The sequence below is a fragment of the Homarus americanus genome, unplaced genomic scaffold (assembly GCF_018991925.1).
Source record: "Homarus americanus isolate GMGI-L3 unplaced genomic scaffold, GMGI_Hamer_2.0 scaffold40248, whole genome shotgun sequence".
NCBI lineage: Eukaryota > Metazoa > Arthropoda > Malacostraca > Decapoda > Nephropidae > Homarus > Homarus americanus.
In genome coordinates, this window is record NW_024712526.1 from 5,086,001 (window position 1) to 5,111,478 (window position 25,478).

At 42.2% G+C, this 25,478-nt stretch overlaps 1 protein-coding gene across 1 annotated transcript; it reads right to left on the bottom strand.

Moving 5' to 3' along the window:
• Positions 1-847: 847 nt before the first annotated feature.
• On the bottom strand, positions 848-18,063 carry LOC121863757 (galactosylgalactosylxylosylprotein 3-beta-glucuronosyltransferase S-like). The gene is made up of 7 exons (XM_042362530.1): positions 17,858-18,063; positions 10,348-10,475; positions 6,568-6,689; positions 5,381-5,477; positions 4,486-4,599; positions 2,971-3,144; positions 848-1,376 (listed from the first exon to the last, which is right to left on the bottom strand). Exons 1-7 carry the CDS (start codon positions 18,012-18,014, stop codon positions 1,263-1,265), a joined length of 906 nt encoding a protein of 301 aa, XP_042218464.1. The 5' UTR covers positions 18,015-18,063; the 3' UTR covers positions 848-1,262.
• Positions 18,064-25,478: the final 7,415 nt, after the last annotated feature.

The window sequence follows — 25,478 nt, forward strand, 5'->3', positions numbered from 1 at the left end:
TGTTCCTCGGAACAGACCACAAGGACTTGAATGTAGTTTCACGAGGCGACTGGCTGCACCATGCCATGATTATTGAAATTTTCCTTTTGACAGTGAAGTAGCTGTACACAAGTTTACTTGGTCCATTGTTGATCTGATGTGTTCCAGCACACATCTACAGTACCTCTCACTCGCCAAGGGCTATTACCTTCTATATATCTATATAACCCTTTGGTTCTTCCTTGACGTTGAAGCTCATCCAGTCATCCGTCTCATTCTGTAGTGTGTTTGTAACAAGGATACCGAAAAGTGTATCTCTGCTGCTCCCAACATGCCTCACTAAGGACAACAGGAACAAAGCCAAGCAATTTTCCACATTTGTCTAACAGAAAGTTAATCTGAAGATCATTTTGCTTCAGTGATCTTAAACATTTCGTGTGTCTCGTCATTCTCAACTTCCGAATTTCTTTTTATTTATGTTTTCATCAGAAATACTCAAAATGAGAAATCAGAAGGATTTTGAAAAAGTACTGACGTCGAGTACCTCGTGCTTTGTCCCTACACACCTACATAATACCATGTCCTTCTACGTCAGCAGTTCTCATGTATATACAGTACTTACGACACTGATTCACCCTACAGTAAGTAGAAATCTATAAAGAAAGTAAAGTTTGACTGGTGCTCCACAGTACGACAATGCCCCTGTATGTCAGGATAGTACTGTACCTGTTGAACCATATAATTTGTTCATATAATTTCATTCTATTTCCTTGACCAAAAGAGAAATGTATATAAAGTAAGCAATTTTTAAGTAAATTCAAACCTTATATCTGATTCGTTATTGAAGAGTTAAACATGTGTTGTCTTGCGATATTTTTTTTTTTTTTTAGAATTATCGGAGGTGGAGGGAGAGAAACTTTCCTGGGAACGGTCTTGATGACTGCTCTCATGGACGACAGGCCTGTTAGTGACCAGCCTGTTGACGTGTGATGGTACGGGGAGCTGGATGATAGAACTACAAGTGGCAGATCTCTGTCTAGTGTGGCAGGTCTCTGTATGGTGTGGCAGGTACCTGTATGGTGTGGCCGGTCCCTGTATGGTGTGGCAGGTCCTTGTATGGTGTGGCAGATCCTTGTATGGTGTGGCAGATCCTTGTATGGTGTGGCTGGTCCCTGTATGGTGTGGCAGGCCCCTGTATGGTGTGGCAGGTTCCTGTATGGTGTGGCAGGTCCTTGTATGGTATGGCAGAAGAGAAGGAGGGCAGGAGGCGGGGTGTGTAAGGGTCAGCGGAGGATGTTGCGGTACAGCCCCACCAAGTTGGTGTCGAAATCTGTGTGGGTGACGTGCTCCAGGCTGGGCGTCCCTGGCTTGTGGGTCTTAGTGTGCCACACTAGTACCTGTAACATAAGACATACTCGGTTAACAAGCGAAGGGTGTTGTCAGTCTGGGTGTTGGGTTAATTATTTTATTTTATTTTGCCACTTACAGCGGCTAGCTTATTGTACACCCCATACTCATCATGTGAGCGGTAGCGCAAAGGGATTACAGAGTAGAGTTCACAAAGGGTCTGTATAACTAACCCCTGTGGTCAGGATATTATGACATTAAATGTTACAGAGTATTTCAAATAAATTCTTTTTTAGTTCTGCACACAGAGGGTAACTTATTCGCAACTGCGTGAGTACAGGAGTGTGAGAAAATAATTATGTCTGCTTTGTTATTCACATTTACGTGAGAGGTATTCAAGCACATTGTGTGTTTGGTTCTATTCATGGGAAATGACATAGCTACTGAGTGCAAAGAAAAGTGGCTACAATCTTAATAAGTATGCTATGTTGTCATAAGAGATAAAGTGTTGTGCCATTTCACATACATTCTGCTTGGACCTGCCCCTAAAAGGTTCTATCTTCACACAGTCGAGGACGTAGTGTTTGAGTGTGTGGCCATATGTTTGACCACACACTCTACTTTTAGTTTTGTTCACATATGCCTGAGGGGCATACTGCGAGGTACTTGTATCCTAACCTTAGTCTAGACTCTAGCGGTTACAACATCTTGTAATCTAGTGATCTTGTTACTTGCTCCATATACATCTTTCACTTTATACATCTCATCATGGTAAACAGTGGATTGACTAATTCCTGTTTGCACTTGTCTGCTTGCGTCAAATTCATCAATAAGTTCTTTCCTAATTACAGTTTTTAGGGTTCTTTTTGGCAGACCCAAATTGTAATCAACAGTGTCTTTGTTAGACGCGAGTTTGGCGAGGGCATCAACTCTGTCATGTTTTATGAGGCCTATGTGAGAGGGGATCCACAACGGTTTGACCCTGACACCCCGGTCAACAAGGTATGCATATTTGTGTCTGACTTTATAGACAAGCGTCGTGACAACTTGAGTTGAGGGTGTCAAGGACAAGTAGTGAGGATAGAGAATTAGTAATGATGAGACTGTCAGTGACAGTGGTTTCAATAAATTTATTGGCTGTGAGTATGGCAACTAATTCAGTTTGTAGAGTGGATGCCCACTTGTTAATTCTAACTCCTTTCTCAATTGTATTACCGTTGGGTTGAGTCACAACGGCAGCACTTCTGGGTGTTGGGTGTTGTCAGCTTGTGTGCTGGGTGTTATCAGCCTGGGTGTTGGGTGTTGTCAGCTTAGGTGTTGGGTGTTGTCAGCTTGGGTGATGGGTGTTATCAGCCTGGGTGTTGGGTGTTGTCAGCCTGGGTGTTGGGTGTTATCAGCCTGGGTGATGGGTGTGCATAATCTTACCTGTACGGCCGTGTAGATGACTGACTCGTGTAGATCACCTGTGTAGGCTGGTGACTGACTCGTGTAGATCACCTGTGTAGGCTGGTGACTGACTCGTGTAGATCACCTGTGTAGGCTGGTGACTGACTCGTGTAGATCACCTGTGTAGGCTGGTGACTGACTCGTGTAAATGACCTGTGTAGGATGGTGACTGACTCATATAGGTGACCTGTAACCTACCTGGGTACAGCCAGAGGCGAGGGGCTCCAGGTCGTCAAGTTCGAGCCTGAGGTTCCTGAGGAAGCCGTCCTCCAGATAGGAGAGGCGGGTGGGGATGGTCGCCTGAGGGTTGGCGTGTAGGACCCGTAGATTAACAGCGAACCCGGCCATGTCCACCGCGAACTTCCTCCCAGCCTGTCCCACAAACACTCTACTTTAATATACTGTATGTTAATTAACCACCACGAACAACACTGCCCACCATTGTTCTTGCCTCACCTCACCCACTCGTATCCTTGGTCTTACTCTAACCAATAATTTCTCTTGGAATCAATAAATTTCTGATGTCACAAAGAATGTATTAAATGAAAAACTTTTATATCATGGACTTGATCACACATTCCTACATTTTTTTTTATTTTTACAGCAGCCAAGTTCACCTCCATACAGCTTGCTCTCACGTGTGGAGTAGCGCACCTCAGTCCTGATTATCAATATTTGACAAAACACAATCGAAGATCATTTGCCAATTCAACGATCAGTATATCACTTTCTCCTTACCTCTTCATCATATCAAATGACTTTTCTGTCCACTTTCTCTTTTTTTCCACTTTTATTACGATGGTCAGTGCACCAGTACAATCCAATCTATCACCCCTTCTCCTTTCAGCTTCAGTCACAACACACATTATGCCATCCTTACTCTGTGCAGGTCTCCTATAGTCGAACATTACCATTATTCGCCTCCTTCATCCCTGTCTTCTCTCATGCTTCCATCCACACACAAATTATAACTCTTCAAATGTAAGACATACCGGTATACACCCACGCCTTACTCACAGTCCAGTCATGCATCTTCTTCCTTCTTATTCATGGTGTACTGGACAAGTCTACCTTGAGAACAGTAGTCAGGTGAACTTCCCCTCGATCAGTACACAGTAGGATAATGTTTATTAACTCCCCACCAACCACCATGCTTGAGTAAATAACTGAGTGACTGATTGAGTAAATGAGACACTAAGTGACGGAAGGAGTGGTTGATTCAATAAGTCAGACGCTTGTGATTACACACATTGTCCCTTGATGAATGTGTTTATATAATGAGTCCCTTGATGTTTATATTTATAGTCCCTTGATATTCGTGTTTACATACAGAGTCTTTGACGTTTTGTTTATATATAAAGTTCCTTGACATCAAGGAAGAGACTCACATTTTAAATGTGGTGTAGAGAGAAAGAGGAGGAGAGACTCACCTGGAAGGCGTGGTAGAGGGAGAAAGAGGAGGAGACTAACCTGGAAGGCGTGGTTTAGAGAGAAAGAGGAGGAGAGACTCACCCGGAAGGCGTGGTTTAGAGAGAAAGAGGAGGAGAGACTCACCTGGAAGGCGTGGTTTGAAAGAGGAGGAGAGACTCACCCGGAAGGCGTGGTTTAGAGAGAAAGAGGAGGAGAGACTCACCCGGAAGGCGTGGTTTAGAGAGAAAGGAGGAGAGACTCACCCGGAAGGCGTGGTAGAGGGAGAAAGAGGAGGAGACTCACCTGGAAGCCGTCGTGGAAGCCCACCACCTTGCCGTCCCTGACAATAGGGGAGCTGATGCCCAGGCTGAGGATCATCCCTACAGGAAACACTGATGCCTTCTTCGTGGTGCGTATCTATGGGAAGACACTAACGTTACTGAATCTGTCCCTGATCCGCCCCGCCCCGCCCCGCCCCGTCCCTGCCTCGTCCCGTTCCGTCCCTGCTTCCCGCTCACCCGCCCTCTCCCGACCCTGTTCGCCCCTGCCCCGGCCCCTGTCCCACCTGCCCCTGTCACTGCCCCCCCGGCCCCTTGCGCCCCGCCCTGTGCCGCCTACCTGCAGAACATGGCCCACCCTACTGGGGCACAGCCCACCTGCTGGAACGCGAGCCCACCTACTTGAACACCTTGACCCACCTGCTGGAACATGACCCACCCTACTGAAACATAACCCACCTGCTGGAACATGACCCACCTGCCAGAACATGACCCACCTACTGGAACACGGCCACCTACTGGGCACGCAGCCCACCTACTGGGAACACTTGACCCACCTGCTGGAGCATGAGCACCTACTGAAACATAACCCCACCTACTGGGGCATGGCCACCTACTGGAACACCCAAGCCCACCTACTGGAATATGACCCACCTACTGGAACATGACCCACCTGCTGGAACATGACCCACCTATTGGAACATGACCCACCTGCTGGAACATGACCCACCTACTGGAACATAACCCACCTACTGGAACATGACCCACCTACTGGAACATGACCCACCTACTGGAACATGACCCACCTACTGGAACATGACCCACCTGCTGGAACATAACCCACCTACTGGAACATGACCCACCTACTGGAACATGACCCACCTACTGGAACATGACCCACCTACTGGAACATGACCCACCTGCTGGAAGAGTCGGATGTCGTAGGAGTTATCGTCGTCAGCAAAGTAAAGGACACCATGAAAAACGTTCTCCCTCAACCACCGGATACCTTCCCTCCTGTCATATTGATATTGAGACAGTTTAATTTAGACAGAAAAAAAAATTGATGCAGTGTGGAAAATAAAAGCAAAATTGATATGAGTGAACCAAGCGAGAAGCCTGGGCACTCCAAACAACACACTCACCGCCCACCTCTACCTAGTGACCCGAGACTGTCCCTTCCTATACCTCAGTCATTCCTACACGTAAGTCAGACAATTCCTCGTGATTTCGTTATTTGTAGACACTGAAATATCCGCTAAAATGGGCATGTAGTGTGGTCGTGTAGTGTGGTCATGTAGTGTGGTCGTGTAGTGTGGTCATGGGTGGTCATGTAGTATGAAGAGAACAGGGGTGGGGGGAGGCACGTGTCAGTGGTTGCGTGGTTGCTGGTTGACTGTGAACGGTGTACAGTAACTTAATACTCTGTTTCACTCTACACTGCTCAACAACATGTCCGTGTACTGGACCCTCGCTCAAGGACGTCACTGTGTTTCCAAGAAATTATGGCCTCTGATTCACAACACAACTTATTATTTCACAACACAACTTATTCTTTCACAACACAACTTATTACTTCACAACATAACTTATTACTTCACAACACAACTTATTACTTCACAACATAACTTAATACTTCACAACACAACTTATTACTTCACAACACAACTTATTACTTCACAACATATCTTAATGTTAGCTCCTTTGTATAAGTTGTGGCCTTTTATTGCAATTTTGATAGTGTCAGCTTTTTCTCTTCAAATGCTCACATTCTACATTAACTGTAAGTTCATAGTTTTCAAAATCTTGGCATTCAAATCTTTCTTCTAATACTCAAGCAGTGGTCAAGTATAAACAGCGGTGGCAGCGTGTGTAACCTTCATTCACTCTTACATCTTCTCTTGCAACTGTCACCGTCACCTGCACCACACCACACCTGTCCATATTACCTGTACAACACCACACCTGCACCACACTACACCTTTCCATATTACCTGCGCCACACTACACTTGCCCATATTACTTACACCACACCACACCTGCAAAACACCTGCACCAAATCCTTCACTTATGAACGTCCCTTGACCACCTGTAGACGGGCTCTTACCTGTTGAAGACGCCTCTGCCCATCAACTTCTGGTTCTTGTACTCGTCAGGGGTGGTAGCACACAGGTGGGTGAAGGGTAGACCTGTACGCTCCAGTAACTCCTCTACCACCTGACTCGTCCTCTGTAAGGCGTCACTGGGAGTCAAACTACTCAACATCCCCACACCATGATAAACACCCTAGAAAAACTAAATCATGGGTAAATGTAAGTTAAATTAAATATGTAAGTGGTTTGAGTACAGTTAATTTTTCCATAGATTTTTGGGAGTCACGTCAGGTGATCAGATAAGAAAGGTTGATTCTAGAGAGAGAGTTTGACTTTAACAACTTGGGCAATGCATATTCAGGGTGCGTCCGTGGTCCTATTTTCCATTCATAAAGCATCTCGTGGCAGCTGAGCAACCCCAGGCAACATTCCTCCTTGGGTCGAATTACGGACAACGTAATGAATTTCTATCACATATAAGAAGAGCTTAATCTCCGAGAATGTTGAGTAGCCTTTAAACGCCCTTCCTGGTACCTGTCTCCTCAGCTGTTAAAGTAACATCTACATGACTGTTTGGGATTAACGAGAAAGAAAATAAACCACGAAATATTTAACGTAGAGTACATATTGTGTGACCCAGTTGAGCCAAGACATGACGTGTGTGTTTTAATTTATATGGACCAATATTCAGGATAATTGGAAAAGGGTGAGAAATGTACTTAACTTAATGGTGTGTCTTGCCCAAGTCTATTTACATGTGTTTGTTTTCACCACTTATCAGGTTACTAGCCGTTCGGGCGGTTGGTCTATCCAGTGTTAGTACAGGAGGGAACCAGAGTCCGGGAAACCTGTGATTCTTGGTATGAGTCACAATGGATAACACCCTTTCTGACATGTGTCAGGGCCAAGCAGAACTTGAACCCATGATATACAGTACTTGAGCTAGATACATGAGTGAAAATAAATGAGAGCTGTTTCTTTCGGATGCTGTCGAGAGGCAGTTTGTCCGATTATCGAGAAAGATTTAGAAAATAACCGGAATGACTGTGACCTGCATAATACAATATACAGTAGTGACGTAATATAGTGCTATCCCGGGATTTTTTTTTCTTTTGACGAGGGCGATGGTTGACGTTTTACATTTTTCCTGCGGAAAATTTTAGGATGGTTTTAGTGGATTCTGAGGCACATTGTCAACTTACGCGTCTATTGTCGCTTCTGCCAGCGATTTATTTTATTTATTATTTCACCACTGATTAGCTTGTTAGCTGCTTGGGTGGTTAGTCTGTTCCTCGTCACTTTCTTATGAATTTTATTGTCCAGAGTGAGTACAGCCTGTTGTCTTCTCCAGAGTCTGTAAAGGTAATTGGTTAGTCATGCTCCTTCACTCATGATCATCCACACTATTGAACGCAAGAGAACAGTATTAATTTGTTTGATATTCGTCAATATTATACAAAATAGTAAAGTAAGTTCTGGTTAAAAGGTTATTTCAGGTTATGTCGTTGGTTTGAAAAATAGCAGATGAAATTTAATGTGGACAAATGTAAAGTACTTAGCCTAGGAGATGTAAACAGAGAAACCAGATATCAGATGAACAACGTTGACATAGAGAAATCCGACTGTGAGAAAGATTTAGGAGTAATGATAAGTCGGAATCTTAAACCAAGACACAATGCATATTTGCTCGAAACAAGGCGAACAAAGTATATGGGTTCATACAAAAGAGTGTTAGTTACAAGACTAGCAAGGTTATCCTAAAACTATATCTACGCTTGTGAAACCTCTCTTGGATTATGCAGTTCAGTTTTCGTCACCGTACTACAGAATGGATATCGAATCCCTAGAAAGCATACGGAGGAGGATGACAAGATCTATCCCGAGCATTAGGAACCTTGAGTACAGAGACAGGTTAAAGCATCTAAATTTGCACTCCCTCGAGAGAGTAGAGTGAAGGGGGGGTGGGTGATATGATCGAGGTGTATAAATGGAAGTCAGGGTTAAACAAAGGTGATATAACAAAGGTACTCAAACTATCCAACCAGGAGCGAACTCGGAGCAATAGTTTCAAGACAAATTTAGATTAAGGTGCGAGATAGGTAAACATTGGTTTGGAAATAGAGTAGTGGATGAGTGGAACAAGTTGCCGAACTTCATTGTTAACTTGTACACGCTGGATAGCTTCAAACATAGGTTGGACGGATATATGAACGACAGGGGTTGGGTGTAAACGGGGCTGCCTAGTTTGGACCAATAGACCCGCTGCAGTTTCCCGCCATTCTTATGTTGTTATGTTAACAGTGCGTTTACAGGTATATGTCCCAGAAGATAGATAGTAACTGCTCTCTGCTAACCAGTGTCCAGTATCAGGTGTCACATCTATTGAATGAAACAACAACTACAGTACTTGAAACACCACGGAAGATTCCCTTTAACTGAATGAAACAACACATGTTTAAAGATTCCCATAAAATGAATGAAACAATGCCTGAAAGACAGCCGATCCTCCTGAGTGTAGATTGTGAACGGCGGCGGTTGGTCACCCTCGGCCTCTATGCAGTGACCGTCGCCTCAGACGTGACTCGGGTTGGTATGGCAGTTTGGGGTAGAGGCGCCCTCAAGGTAACTACAGTAATAAGCGTCTCAGGCAGTTTTGATTCAACTCCAAGTTTAGATTTGTCTTCCTGCAGGTATGGCTGGTGTGATATAGAAACTGTAGGTGTGGGTACAGCTATGATATAGGTATTGATATTGAAACAGTTTATTTTGCCAGAAGAACACAGATAGAGTCGATAAAAATAAAAATATTAACATGGCTGAGCCAGTTGAGAGCCTGAGCTCTCTTGAAGGCACCTGATGTATACAGGTGTGATATAGGAAGGTGTGGGTACAGGTGTGTCGTTTGTTTCACACTTGTACCCACACCTATCAATATCATATCTACACCCACACCTGCACTCACACCTATCTATATCACATCTACAACCCACGCCTGCACCCACACCTACCTATATCACACCTGCACCCACACCTACCGATATCACACCTGCACCCACACCTACCTATATCACACCTGCACCCACACCTACCTATATCACACCTGCACCCACACCTACCTATATCACACCTGCACCCACACCTACCTATATCACACCTGCACCCACACCTACCTATATCACACCTGCACCCACACCTACCTATATCACACCTGCACCCACACCTACCGATATCACACCTGCACCCACACCTACCTATATCACACCTGCACCCACACCTACCAATTATTCATAGGGTGGATGTGTAGACCTGGTGTTTGGTGTGGTAGACCTAGTGTTCCCTGGTGTGGTAGACCTAGTGTTCCCTGGTGTGGTAGAGCTAGTGTTCCCTGGTGTGGTAGACTTAGTGTTACCTGGTGTGGTAGACCTAGTGTTCCCTGGTGTGGTAGACCCCTGGTGTGGTAGACTAGTGTTACCTGGTGTGGTAGACCTAGTGTTACCTGGTGTAGTAGACCTAGTGTTCCCTGGTGTGGTAGACCTAGTGTTACCTGGTGTGTAGACCTGAGTGTTACCTGGTGTGGTAGACCTAGTGTTCCCTGGTGTGGTAGACCTAGTGTTACCTGGTGTGGTAGACCTAGTGTTCCCTGGTGTGGTAGACCTAGTGTTACCTGGTGTGGTAGACCTAGTGTTACCTGGTGTGGTAGACCTAGTGTTACCTGGTGTGGCTGTTATTACTAGACTTGTTTCCTAAATGTCCACTATAAGCTAAGACGGCAGAGAATGGATGGATTCACTCACCTCAGCGTCCTCCACTACTATCCAGTGTAGGTTAGGGACGTGCATCAAGGTCTGGGCTAGTCTGGTCATGTCGGCCATCTGCGTGTTGCGGCGGTAGGTGGGAGTAATCACATAGATGGTTGGTTGCGCTACACACACACACACGAAAAATAACAACATAAATATAGTTAAAACACAACCAAATGGTAAATACATATCTTCAGTCTTCACTACACTTAGAACTGTAAAATAAGAAACATGTAAGTGCTGTATATAATAGATAGCGTGTAAAATAACTATCATATTAAATATGCCGTGTAAAATAAGTATCATATTAAATATGCCGTGTAAAATAAGTATCATATTAAATTAATATTGTAGTAATCAAAATATATAAGTACCACGTAAAATAATCCCGAAAATGAAATATTGCATTGGATTAATTCCGTGTAAGTGAAGTAGCGCGTGAAAGGAATACCACTACAACGTCAACTGAATGATGTATAAGGAGGGAGAGAGATGCTCTTCTCACTGAAAGAAACAAAAGAATGGGAGAAGGATTGGATTCATTTGCATGAGCAGATAGAGGATGTTTTTATTAAGGCTACTGCTACTACTAAAGATATTTTTATTAGTTATTTTTCCTCTTCTCAAATGCATTTTTCTTGACTGTTTTCCCTGTAATATACTGGACTGAGGAAGGTATCAGTCGAGCACTGACCCTTCGCAGCTTAAGCCCGAAAGCTTACATCTACTTGCCTGGTAAAAGTAAATTTTCTTTCCCTTCTACCAGTACACTGCATCGTTGGATTTCTAAGCTCAGTGTGGGACCAGGGGTGTTGCATGCAGTTCTGCAACTGTTGTCCCATAAATGTGAGTCTTTGGATGACCGTGTACATCTACGTGTTTTATCTTTTGATGAAACAAGTGTTAGTGGCGGTAACACTTGTCATGTGATGTAATAACTCTTGTAACTTCACCCCACACCTGGAGGCAGAGGCAGCACAGGTGATCACCTGCCCTAATTACCACTGACATTATAGCCTGGCGGTAACATTTGTCATGTGAGGTCATAACTCCTGTCACCTCATGTCTACATTATTAACGTAATGGACACAACAGGGAGGAAAGGAACTCCTGTAGGGAATTGTATAGTTATAATTACCCCATCTTAAGCTGCACTTTTTTTTTACGGGGATTAGCCCACTCGGGCACAGGTCACTGAACATAAGAACATAAGAACATAAGAATGGAGGAAACTGCAGCGGGCCTGTGGCCCATACTGGGCAGTCCCGTTTACACCCAACCCCTATTGCTCATATGAGCATCCAACCTATGTTTGAAGCAATTCAGCGTATTCGAGTTAATGATGATATTTGGTAACTTGTTCCATTCATCCACTACTCTGTTTCCAAACCAGTGTTTACCTATTTCACGCCTAAATCTAAATTTGTCTAATTTAAAACCATTGTTACGAGTTCGCACCTGGTTGGATAATTTGAGTACCTTTGTAATGTCCCCTTTGTTTAGCCCTGTCTTCCACTTATACACCTCTATCAGGTCGCCCCTCGCTCTGCGTCTCTCCGAGGGAGTGCAAATTAAGATGCTTTAACCTGTCTCTATACTCCAAGGTTCCTAATGCCCGGGATTAGTCTTGTCATTCTCCTCTGAATTCTTTCCAAGGATTCTATATCCATTCATAATACGGTGACCAGAACTGAACTAAGTAATCAGGTGTGGTCTCACAAGGCAAAAGATACAGTTTTAGGATGACCTGCATTAGTCTTGTAACTAACACTCCTTTGTATGAACCCAAGTACTTTATTAGCCTTGTTACGAGCAAAAACACATTGTTTACTTGGCTTAAGATTTCTACTTATCATTACTCCTAAATCTCTCTCGCAGTCGGATTCCACAATGGCATCGTTGTTCATCTGGTAACTGGTTTCCCTGTTTACATCTCCTATACTGAGTACTTTGCATTTGTCCACATTGAATTTCATCTGCCATTTTCCCGACCATTCGAAAAATTTGTTTAGATCTTCCTGTAGTTTTGCACAGTCCTCGTCAGATTTGATAACTTACGTCCTATTTTTAGTGTCATCAGCAAATTTACTTATGTTGCTGTCTATGCCGATATCTATGTCGTTTATGTATAATAAACAATAATGGTCCAAGTACTGAGCAGCAGGGAACTCCACTTGTGACGTTGCTCCAATAGGACTTAGATGCGTTAATGCTCACTTTCGCTGTTTCCTGTCATAACCACGCCTAATCCATTTAAGGATATGCACCTTTGATGCCATGAGCTTCTACCTTTCTAATTAGTCTTTCGTGGGGACTCTGTCGAAGGCTTTGCTAAAGTCGAGATATACCACATCATAATTGTGCCCCTCGTCCACCGATTCGAAAACTGATGAAAAGAATGTTAATAGATTAGTTAGGCAAGAACGTCCACTTGTGAAGCCATGCTGGGAATCATTGATCAATCGGTGCTTCTCCAGGTGATTTCGAATAGAGTTTGAAATGATTGCTTTCAGTAATTTGCCTACTATTGATGTTAGACTGATTGGGCGGTAGTTAGAGGATAGTGATCTATCCCCTTCTTGAAAATCGGTATTACATTCGCTATCCTCAGGATTCTGGTACTACACCTGTTTTTAAGGACATGTTAAACAACTTTGCTAAGGGCATACTAAGCTCTTCCTTGCATTCCTTTACTAAGCTCTTCCTTGCATTCCTTTAATACTCTGGCAAATATCTCATCGGGACCAGGTGACTTATTAGGCTTTAGTTTGTCTATTTGCTTACTAACATCGTTACTAGTCACTACTATCTCACTTAATTTGTTTTCTTCACTATCTCTGAATAGAGTCGGTGCCTCGGGTATCATGTTTAGATTTTCGGTGGTGAAAACTGTTGAAAAATATTTATTCAAATTATTGCTCATTTCTCCGTCGTTATCAGTGAGCTCGCCGGAGTCTGACAGTATTGGTCCAATCTTTTCTCGTGTTTTAGTTTGATACATTTGGTAGAATCCTTTGGGGTTTGTCTTCGCCTCCCTTGCTATCCTTACCTCATTATTCCTCTTTGCTTTCCTTATCTCGGTTTTAACTCTACTCGCCAATACCCTATAATAGTCCCGGAGGTGAATTTCGCCACGATTTATCCTTCTACCTATAGCCTTCCTTTGGCCAATGATGTTCTTTAAATAATTATTTATCCATTTAGGGTCATTGTTGTCTGATCTGAGTTTTTGTATGTATGTTAAAGTTGTCGTGGAACTCGGCAATCTCAGATCTCGTTATCAGGTCGGTGTCATCTGTCAGGTTCACGGCCAAGCGCGACACCCCTCTCTCAGCTGCCTCTTTAAACTGTCAAAGTTTGCCCTTCTGAAATCTGGTACTTTAGTGGAATTTTCCTTACGTCTGCCCTGAAAATCTAACTGGAATCGAATTTCTTTGTGATCGCTGTTTGCAAGTTCGTTCCCTACCTCGACATTGCTAATGAGGTTTTCTCTGTTCGTCAGAACTAAATCCAGTATATTATTACCCCGTGTGCCCCACAACGGGCCTGGGGGGCGAAAATGTAATAATATTAATAATTCATATCAAAATACTGTATATAGCTAAAACTGAAAGGCATTCTTTTTCTTTTAATCTTTCCTACTATGTATCACCCACTGCACTGATTGATGTCCTTAGCTAAAGTTATATGCAAGATTAGACACTGAGATAACAAAGTATAGATTGTAGAACCATAAAATGTTGCGTAGGTAGGGGAGGGAGCGAGGGAGTCTACCAGCTGACGTCAGCAAAGCACTTGTGCGCTGGTTGGCTTCCTCTTCTATAGACCTTGGTTCCAATAGTTCACAATTCTTCTCAATGTGAGCCCTTGTGGGGCGGGCGTCCGCCAGCTCCAGGTATGGATACTCGACTGAATAGTGGCCCTTTGAGATATTTATACACCTCAATTAGGACAGCACTTGCCGTCTATAGTTTAAGCTAGGCAGTTGTAGGCGCTCTAATCTCTCTGGATAATTGAGGTATCAAAGTGCAGACACTAGTCTGGTGGCCCTCCTCTGGACATTTTCAACCAACTGACAGTCCCTAGCATATCTTTGGGACCAAAAGGGATAACAGTACCCCAGGCGGGGAAGCACGCCCTCTTGAAGATCGTTCCGAGGGACGGTCTATATATCTGAACGATCTTCTTATAAGACCTACTAGCTTAATTGCTTGATTCACCTTCTTCTCACAATGGCCCGAGAAATTCACTTCATTGTCATCATACACACCCAGGTCCTTTTCGCATTCGGTCTCTATTTAATGCAGTTTCTTCGTCCCGTTGGGACATGTGATACGCCTCCTTGCCGTTGGTAGGACCTAGGTGCATCCTCTTACACTTCGTGACATTGAATCTTAGCAGCCATTTCTTCGGCCACTTTTGAAGCTCACAGAGGTTCTTTCTGCAGCTCTTCGCAGTCTGTTTGGTTCTTGAATAACTTGGCATCGTCCGCAAACATTTGTATGGAGGAGTGTGTAGTTTCCAGCATGTCATTTGAAACAAACAAACAACAACAGGTCCAATACACTGCCCTGTGGTACTCCACTTGTCACAGGTACACATGACGATTTCGTACCATTAATCACCACACACACTCTTTGCGGTCATGCAGAAAGTCTCCGATCCACGCGAGGACACTTCCCTGAATCCCGTACCCTTCCACTTGAATTCTAAGCCTTTGATGGAGTACGCTGTCGAAAGCCTTGGCAAAATCTAGGTATATATTGTCGATATTGCCACCCTGTTCCAGAATTTGAATCCAAACATCCAGTACATTGAGTAATTGTGTTAAGCTGGAGCGTCTTGGCATAAAACAGTGTTGACAATCCTTTACAAGGTTGTTTCGCAGTAGATATTCCATCATGGCATCTCTTATAATGCTCTCAAGTACTTTACACACTATGCTGCTCTAGCTCACCGTCCTATAATTATTTATAGATTGGTGATCTCTCTGTTTGAAATTGGGACTCGCATTAGCCATTTTCCAGTCGCTGGATATATTTTGCTGGTCCATGCATCTCTAGAAGAGTTTTAAGAGGATCGGCAAGCTCTTTGCACATCTCTCTTAGCACTCTGGAATGCATGCTGTTAGGTCCCGGGCTCTTATAAACTTTAAGCTTTGATTTTCTTTTTCCTAATACTCTTCTGAGAACAGCGCTGCGTCAACCCGTCTCTCCTCAAACGTCCACATGTGTCTTTAATTTCAACTTTGCATAGCGGTAGAAAGCCTTTGGATTTTACTTAACCTCTTTTTCAGCCCTTCTACACTCAGACTTTGCTTGGTTCCTGGACTTGGCACACATCCTCCTGTTCTGCTCATCATTTGTCGCGACTCATGACCCATCTCTTGAAATTCTGAGATTTGTTCTTGATTTTGTCGACCGACGTACGTTTCATGTGTAACTGTCTCCTTGCAGTCCTGGAGCCAGTGAGTTTGGTCTTGGGTATATATTTATCAGTCAAATAGTTCACTGTACTGACTATGATATTCAGGATAGTATCTGCGTTCTTATTTCTCAGCGAGTCAAGCCAGTGCCTACCTGTTATTTCCCCATCATCCGGTTGTAATCACCTCTGTAATATTTGAACCTTGACCTGCTCTCATCATGTACCAAGTAATAGTTAAGTCTGAAGGATAACGTCACATGATAGCTGGTGACCACGGGGCTAGATGTTCCAAGTTGGCCACCAAGCCCTCCTCGTTAGTTACGATGAGGTTTAGCGGTTTTGGTGTTTGCTACCCTGTGTAATGAGTAGGATCTTTCACGTATTGGAATAGAAAATTGACTCCTAGAGTTTCTACAGAAAAAAAGTAGCAGAATTCTTAAGGTCATTTGGTGTAATTCCATTCCTCCAGTTGATGTCACCGTAGTTGAAATCTTCCATGACAAAGAGGTGGCTAGAGTTGAGTGCCATTGAGTTATTATTAAGACTCGTATAAATTCCTTCGATTCTTCTTGATCCATGATGGTCTCCACCTCAGGTTATCGAGCGCTGCTGTACTCTTCTTGTCTTCTATTTTCTCTATTTAATCTTTCTGGGGCCTTACATAACTTGGCTGGTTGTTTTTCGTTGTCCAGTGTTATATGAAAGCATTTTCTGTGGACCGTATTTACAGTGACCATATTTCAGGGCTTTATACCTTCATCCAATGTTACCACAAGATCCATAGTTCCCAGTTGATGAAATCATGATCTCACCCTCTCCTACTGTATATATAAGCCTTGTTATGTATTTCTCCTTAGTCTGTACTCACCCCTGATGATGTGAATTACACGCAAGCGCTTGGGAACTTCGTGTTTTCTTTTGTCCTTGTGGTTATGAGCATATACCTGGATCAAGCGCACCTACAGTGATTTACTTGCATATATATATATATATATATATATATATATATATATATATATATATATATATATATATATATATATATATATATATATATATATATATATATATATATATATATATATATATATATTATTTTGTTTCTCACTATTAATTTTTTATTTGTTGTTATTTATGATTATTATTATCATTTTTATTATTTTATTTTTATTTTTATTATTATTTTTATTTATTATTATTATTATTATTATTATTATTATTATTATTATTATTATTATTATTATTATTATTATTATTATTATTATTATTATTATTATTATTATTATTATAATAATATTAAATCCCCCCCCCCCGGCCCTGATGTGGGTCAGTGACCTGTGCCCGGGTGGGCTAATCTCCGCGAGAAAAAAAATTTCCTTTTATCAATTTGGGTTTAGAAAATATGAATTCCCCTGATGCCACTGTGACTGGAACTGTAAACAAAATCCGATACGCAGTTTCTGGATTAGGGAAGGAACCATTGAGAGATTTTAGAAACTGAAAGACTTGAAGTGCATTTTTCGTTTCTTTTGGGAAAGAGTTTTCGGAGTACTCGAATCTCTGAAAACAACTCGGCTTCGTCATTATCGTGAGAATTGCCAATACTCAATGAATTATCCAAAGCAGAGTTGTTCTCAGCTAGCTACTGCACAGCTGCTATACTATATGTTAAAACCGTTTGCCAATGTTCCTTTTCTTTAGTGAAGTTTTGTAACATGCGTGTATCTATGGTATTTATTGAACACCTTCTTTTCACTTCCACCAGTTTGGTTAAGGTTGAAAAAGTGTTCATTTGATGACTCATGAGATTTTGGTCTTTCACTAAAATGCTTCCAACCAGTACAGCCTCCTTTTGCTAGTTTATGCTTTGCATTTGAACTGTATAATTACTTACCAGGAGAGCGCAGGGGCCCCGCGGCGGGGCCCCTGGGAGCGCGAAGCCCTGGCTCGCCACCCCCTTGGGTGGCTCTGCCTGTAAATATCACGTTATGTTTCCTGACAGTAATAGTCTAAACTTTGAAGAAAGGTTAGATAAAAATATATACAAAGCTACGGAAATATAACTAAAAGTACTCACGTAGTATTCTCGTGTCCTCTCCTTTATGAGGGTGTTGGTTGTCTGGGTCACAATGCTCCTCTACTAAGGCCAGCTGCCGCAGCACCACCGTCAAGTACACGGACTCCACTAGGATTATCATCAACACCACTCCTCTGTATAGAGTCACGCGTACCATTTTGTCTTATTTTGTATCGTACGGATTAAACTACACAAATTTATTTTAATAAAAATTTAGTGAGACACCATATCCTGAGAATTTATCTTCTGTCATAGTCTATCATATTTTTTCTAGTTTTCTATAAAAGGATTTGGGTGTCGTTTTCTTTCAATTATAGTATCCCGTAGCAGCGCATAAATTACAATATTTTGAAAATGAGTTTTCTAGAGGCAAAATTCATGAAACTAAGGATTTACTACGTACTCGAACTCTTGAGATATAGAATATCGTCATAGTTATAGTGTCACTGTACGCCAACACTGTGCGTTACACCTTCACTATTCTCACTACACCCTACAGTCATTGACATGGACGCGGGAGGGGGATGCTGATGGTGCTGTAGCAACCCAATATTTGTGGTATAAGGCAGTGGTGGATCTAGAAATATATATTTTTTTAGGGTATTCTGACGTGTTGGGGGAGGGGGACCCCCCTGGTTAAAAAAAATGAAATCTGAACAATTTCAGGGCTATTTTGAGGTCACATGAACTGGATATTAGGACATATTTTATGGTTCAAGATGCAATATTTACAACATTTTAAGTGTGATATCAGTTGGATGTGCTCAAGATATACAACGTCCAGTACAGAGTAGTACAGACTTGTACCAAACTGTTCTGGTCCAAACATTACAAAACTGGATTTTATCGCCGTAAGAAAATGTGCAAACACATCGCCATACTGTTACTGCCTATAGTCATTGCATCACTATACTGTTACTACCTATAGTCATTGCATCACTATACTGTAACTACCTATAGTCATTGCATCACTATACTGTTACTGCCTATATTCATTGCATCACTATACTGTTACTGCCTATATTCATTGCATCACTATACTGTAACTGCCTATAGTCATTGCATCACTATACTGTTTCTGCCTATAATCATTGCATCACTATACTGTACTGCCTATATTCATTGTATCACTATACTGTAACTACCTATAGTCATTGCATCACTATACTGTTACTGCCTATAGTCATTGCATCACTATACTGTAACTACCTATAGTCATTGCATCACTATACTGTTACTGCCTATAGTCATTGCATCACTATACTGTAACTACCTATAGTCATTGCATCGCTATACTGTTACTGCCTATAGTCATTGCATCACTATACTGTTACTACCTATAGTCATTGCATCGCTATACTGTAACTACCTATAGTCATTGCTTCACTATACTGTTACTGCCTATAGTCATTGCATCACTATACTGTAACTTCCTATAGTCATTGCATCACTATACTGTTACTGCCTATAGTCATTGCATCACTATACTGTAACTACCTATAGTCATTGCATCGCTATACTGTAACTACCTATAGTCATTGCATCGCTATACTGTTACTGCCTATAGTCATTGCATCACTATACTGTTACTACCTATAGTCATTGCATCGCTATACTGTTACTGCCTATAGTCATTGCATCACTATACTGTTACTACCTATAGTCATTGCATCATTATACTGTTACTGCCTATAATCATTGCATCACTATATTGTTACTGCCTAAAGTCATTGCATCACTATACTTACTGCCTATAGTCATTGCATCACTATACTGTTACTACCTATAGTCATTGCATCACTATACTGTTACTACCTATAGTCATTGCATCGCTATACTGTTACTGCCTATAGTCATTGCATCACTATACTGTTACTACCTATAGTCATTGCATCACTATACTGTTACTGCCTATAATCATTGCATCCTCTATACTGTTACTGCCTATAGTCATTGCATCATTATACTGTTACTGCCTATAATCATTGCATCACTATACTGTTACCTATAGTCATTGCATCACTATACTGTTACATAGTCATTGCATCCTATACTGTTACTACCTATAGTCATTGCATCACTATATACTGTCGCATCATCACTATACTGTTACTGCCTATATTCATTGCATCACTATACTGTAACTACCTATAGTCATTGCATCCTATACTGTTACTGCCTATAGTCATTGCATCACTATACTGTTACTGTATACTGTTACTGCCTATAGTCATTGCATCACTATACTGTAACTACCTATAGTCATTGCATCACTATACTGTTACTACCTATAATCATTGCATCACTATATTGTTACTGCCTATAGTCATTGCATCACTATACTTACTGCCTATAGTCATTGCATCACTATACTTACTGCCTATAATCATTGCATCCTCTATACTGATACTACCTATAGTCATTGCATCACTATACTGTTACTACCTATAGTCATTGCATCACTATACTGTTACTACCTATAGTTATTGTATCGCTATACTGTTACTGCCTATAGTCATTGCATCACTATACTGTTACTACCGATAGTCATTGCATCACTATACTGTTACTGCCTATAATCATTGCATCCTCTATACTGTTACTGCCTATAGTCATTGCATCATTATACTGTTACTGCCTATAATCATTGCATCACTATACTGTTACTGCCTATAATCATTGCATCACTATATTGCTACTGCCTATAGTCATTGCATCACTATACTTACTGCCTATAGTCATTGCATCACTATACTGTTACTACCTATAGTCATTGCATCACTATACTGTTACTACCTATAGTCATTGCATCACTATACTGTTACTGCCTATAGTCATTGTATCACTATACTGTTACTGCCTATAATCATTGCATCACTATACTGTTACTGCCTATAATCATTGCATCACTATATTGTTACTGCCTATAGTCATTGCATCACTATACTGCTACTGCCTATAGTCATTGCATCACTATACTGTTACTACCTATAGTCATTGCATCACTATACTGTTACTACCTCTAGTCATTGCATTACTATACTGTTACTGCCTATGGTCATTGCATCACTATACTGTTACTGCCTATAATCATTGCATCACTATACTGTTACTGCCTATAATCATTGCATCCTCTATACTGACACTACCTATAGTCATTGCATCACTATACTGTTGCTACCTATAGTCATTGCATCACTATACTGTTACTGCCTATAGTCATTGCATCACTTTACTGTTGCCTATGGTCATTGCATCACTATACTCTTACTGCCTATAGTCACTGCATCACTATACTGTTACTACCTATAGTCATTGCATCACTATACTGTTACTGCCTATAGTCATTGCATCACAATACTCTTACTACCTATAGTCATTGCATTACTATACTGTTACTGCCTATAGTCATTGCATCACTATACTGTTACTGCCTATAGTCATTGCATCACTATACTGTTACTGCCTATAGTCATTGCATCACTATACTGTTACTGCCTACAATCATTGCATCACTATACTGTTACTGCCTACAGTCACAACTTCGCTATACTGTTATTAATAAAAGCGTTTCAGCAACACTGGCCTATATTTCCGATAAGTGAAAGCAATGACGGATTAGAAGTAATTAATGTGTAGCCAATCAAGGCACCTACATTTTAGAGGCACCCAACTTTAAATATAGAAATGATAATATAAGAAGCTAGCTTCTAGGGTTATTTCTATTATGTCACTGGCTAGTTACTCTTTTCGTTGCTGTATATAATTGGCAACGCTAGGATACATCACTGCGTACTCGGAGGTTTAAGGTGAACATAATTTTTCCGTGTTTCTTTAAGGCGTTTTACTTTTGTAACACAACGGCTTGTGGGTGCGTTATTAAAATTAGTTAGTGTTGGGCTGACCCCACACACACACGTCTGAACTGCACAGGGCCCCCCTCAGGTCTATGGCGCTGACCAGAAGTCTTAACTTTGATTATTAATAACAGTGGTGCCCAGTCCACATGCTACAGCACAACCCCTCCCACTGGGTAAGGATGTTAAGTTTCTGCTAAACGGATCTCGTCATGGCTGCCTGGGTGGGTTAGTAAGAAGAAATTATTTAAAGTAAAGTTGGTTTCTAGTCTCTCTTTTCTTTAGCCTCTTCACCCGCTCTGGGCCATTTCTTTGAGACTTGTGGGAAATTTAGACACTTACTCAGCAGTTACTTTAAAAGCCTCAGGGTGGCCCACTTGCTCATGGCCAGCCAGAGGAAGACCTGGTGTTATATATTTCTTGGCCGTTCACTCCTGGCCATCTGTGTGAGTATTGTAGGGGTGAAGAAGATGATGATGGTGTTGGTAGTGGTTGGTATGATGATGATGATGGTGTTGGTAGTGGTTGGTATGATGATGATGATGGTGTTGGTAGTGGTTGTTATGATGATGATGATGATGATGGTGTTGGTAGTGGTTGATATGATGATGATGATGATGATGATGATGATGATGATGGTAATGGTTGATGTGATGATGATGGTGTTGGTAGTGGTTGATATGATGATGATGATGATGGTGTTGGTAGTGGTTGATATGATGAAAGTGGTCGATATGATGATAGTGGTCGATATGATGATGTTGGTATTGGTGATGGTTATGGTCGATATGATGGTGTTGGTATTGGTGTTGGTGAAAGTGGTGGTGTTGGTATTGGTGGTGGTGAAAGTGGTGGTGTTGGTATTGGTGGTGGTGAAAGTGATGATGTTGGTATTGGTGGTGGTGTAAGTGGTGGTGTTGGTATTCATAATGGTGAAAGTGATGGTGTTGGTATTGGTGGTGGTGAAAGTGATGATGTTGGTATTGGTGGTGGTAAGTGGTGGTGTTGGTATTTATAATGGTGAAAGTGGTGGTGGTGGTGAAAGTGATGATGTTGGTATTGGTGGTGGTGTAAGTGGTGGTGTTGTGGTATTCATAATGGTGAAAGTGGTGTTGGTATTGGTGGTGGTGAAAGTGATGATGTTGGTATTGGTGGTGGTGAAAGTGATGGTGTTGGTATTGGTGGTGGTGAAAAGTGGTGGTGTTGGTATTCATAATGGTGAAAGTGATGGGTGTTGGTATTGGTGGTGGTGAAAGTGGTGGTGTTGGTATTGGTGGTGGTGTAAGTGGTGGTGTTGGTATTGGTGGTGGTGTAAGTGGTGGTATTGGCATTCCATAATGGTGAAAGTGATGGTGTTGGTATTGGTGGTGGTGAAAGTGATGGTGTTGGTATTGGTGGTGGTGTAAGTGGTGGTGTTGGTGTAATGGTGAAAGTGGTGGTGTTGGTATTGGGTGGTGGTGATGGTGTTGGTATTGGTGGTGGTGAAAGTGATGGTGTTGGTATTGGTGGTGGTGTAAGTGGTGGTGTTGGTATTGGTGGTGGTGTAAGTGGTGGTGGTGTTATTATTGGAAGTGGTGAAAGTGGTGGTGGTTAAAATGGTGTTGTTGGTATTAGTGGTGGTGAATTGGTGGTGGTGAAAGTGATGGTGTTGGTATTGGTGGTGGTGTATTGGTGGTGGTGGTGTTATTATTGGAAGTGGTGAAAGTGGTGGTGGTTAAAGTGATGGTGTTGTTATAAGTGGTGGTGCTGGTATTGGTGGTGGTGAAAATTATATGGTGTTAGTTTACACTCCACAAGATATTAATTTTCTGACACTAATGAACGTTTACACATTTAATATCTGTAATTTTTTTTTCAAAGTAAACGTTAAATGTATAGTTCCACTTTTTACGTAACATTAGCATAGCTTACGAATGTCCTGTTGAAATTGTGTTTATGTAATTTGTGACAGAATCTGAACGCACTGTGACGGGAGGTTGTCGTGGTACACTGACGCTGCTGGTGAGGGGATGCCTGACGTGGCCACACCTGCTCCTCCCTCTCACCACCTGTGATCATTTAACATTTTAATGAGGTTTTCTAAATAAATACGGAGACGTCAGGTGTTACAAGCTAATTTGTTCTAGGGTGAGTGAAGAGGGGCGAAGCGCGTAGTATGGTGTACTTGTTTGTGTGTAGTTCGTGATAATATGTTTATGTTAATAATGTTACAGTATATGTGTTTGTGTAGTGTGGGTGTAGAACAGTTTTAAGGTGTGGAACATGGGTGTAGGGCGTGAAAATTTGGGGTAGGGAAGTGTAGTGTGTGGAAGTTCGGTGTAGGATAGTGTAAGGTGTGGAAGTTTGGGGTAGGAAGTGTAGGGGGGTGGAGGTTTGGTGTAAGGAACTGTAGGGTGTGGAAGTTTGGTATAGGGCAGTGTAGAGTGTGGAATTTGACTGTAGAACTGTGTACCTTTACTTTATCTTCTTCGTCACTGATTGGCTCGTTAGCCGCTTGGGCGGTTGGTCACGTCTCTGATACACAATGTTGGCAAGTACTGGGCATGCACCGGCTCCTGAATGTATCTGAACCTGCTCCAGTGTTGGTCAAGTCTGGTCTTGAAAGAGCTCACACTCGGCGCTGCCACAACGCACTCTGGCAGATTGTTCCAAGAGTTCACAACTCTCACTCCGAAAAAGTTTGCCCTCACAGTTTTTTGGGACTTGTGGCTTCTTCAAACTTGAGCTGTGACCCCTTGTTGGGCGGACGTCCACCAGCTCCAGGTATGTACGTTCGCCCGAGTAGTGCTCCCTGAGATGTTTATAAACTTCGATTAGGCCGCCCCTCGCCCGTCTGTAGCATAAGCTAAGTAGTTGCAGGCGCTCCAATCTCTCAGGGTAACTGAGGTTCCGTAAAGCAGACACCATTCTGGTGGCCCTCCTTTCGACATTTTCAATCATTTAACAGTCTCTAGCATACCTCGGGGACCAGACGGGGTGACAGTACTCCAGACGGGGAAGCACTTCACTCTTGAAGATCGTGACGAGCGACGGACCATACAAATATCTAAACAACAACCTTGTAAGACCTACTAGTCTCGTTGCCTGATTCACCTTCTTCTCACAATGGCCAGAGAACTTAAGTTCATTTTCGACATGTACACCCAGGTCCTTTTCACATTGTCTCAATTTATGCAGTCTCTTCGTCTTGTTGGGACATGTGATACGCCTCCTTACTATTGGGGCAACCCAAGTGCATCCTTTTGCACTTCATGACATTGAATCTTAGCTGCCATTTCCTCGACCATTCTTGAAGCTCACAGAAATCTTTCTGCAGCTCTTCACAGTCTGTTTGGTTCTTAATTTCCCTAAATAACTTGGCATTGTCCGCAAACATTTGTATGGAGGAGTGTATAGCTTTTGGCATGTCATTAATGAAGCAGACAAACAACAACGGGCCCAATACACTGCCCTGTGGTACCCCGCGTCACAGGTACACATGACGATTTCGAACCAATTATCACCACACACTGTTTGCGGTCATGTAAAAAGTCTTCGATCCACGCTAGGACACTTCCCCGAAACCCGTACCCTTCCAGTTTAATTCTCAGCCTTTCATGGGGTACGCTGTCGAAAGCCCTGGCAAAATCTGGGTATATATTGTCGATATTTCCGCCTTGTTCTAGAATTTGAGCCCAAACATCTAGTACCTTGAATAATTGTGATAAGCAGGATCTTCCTGGCATAAAACCGTGTTAGCATTCCTTTACAAGGTTGTTTCGTAG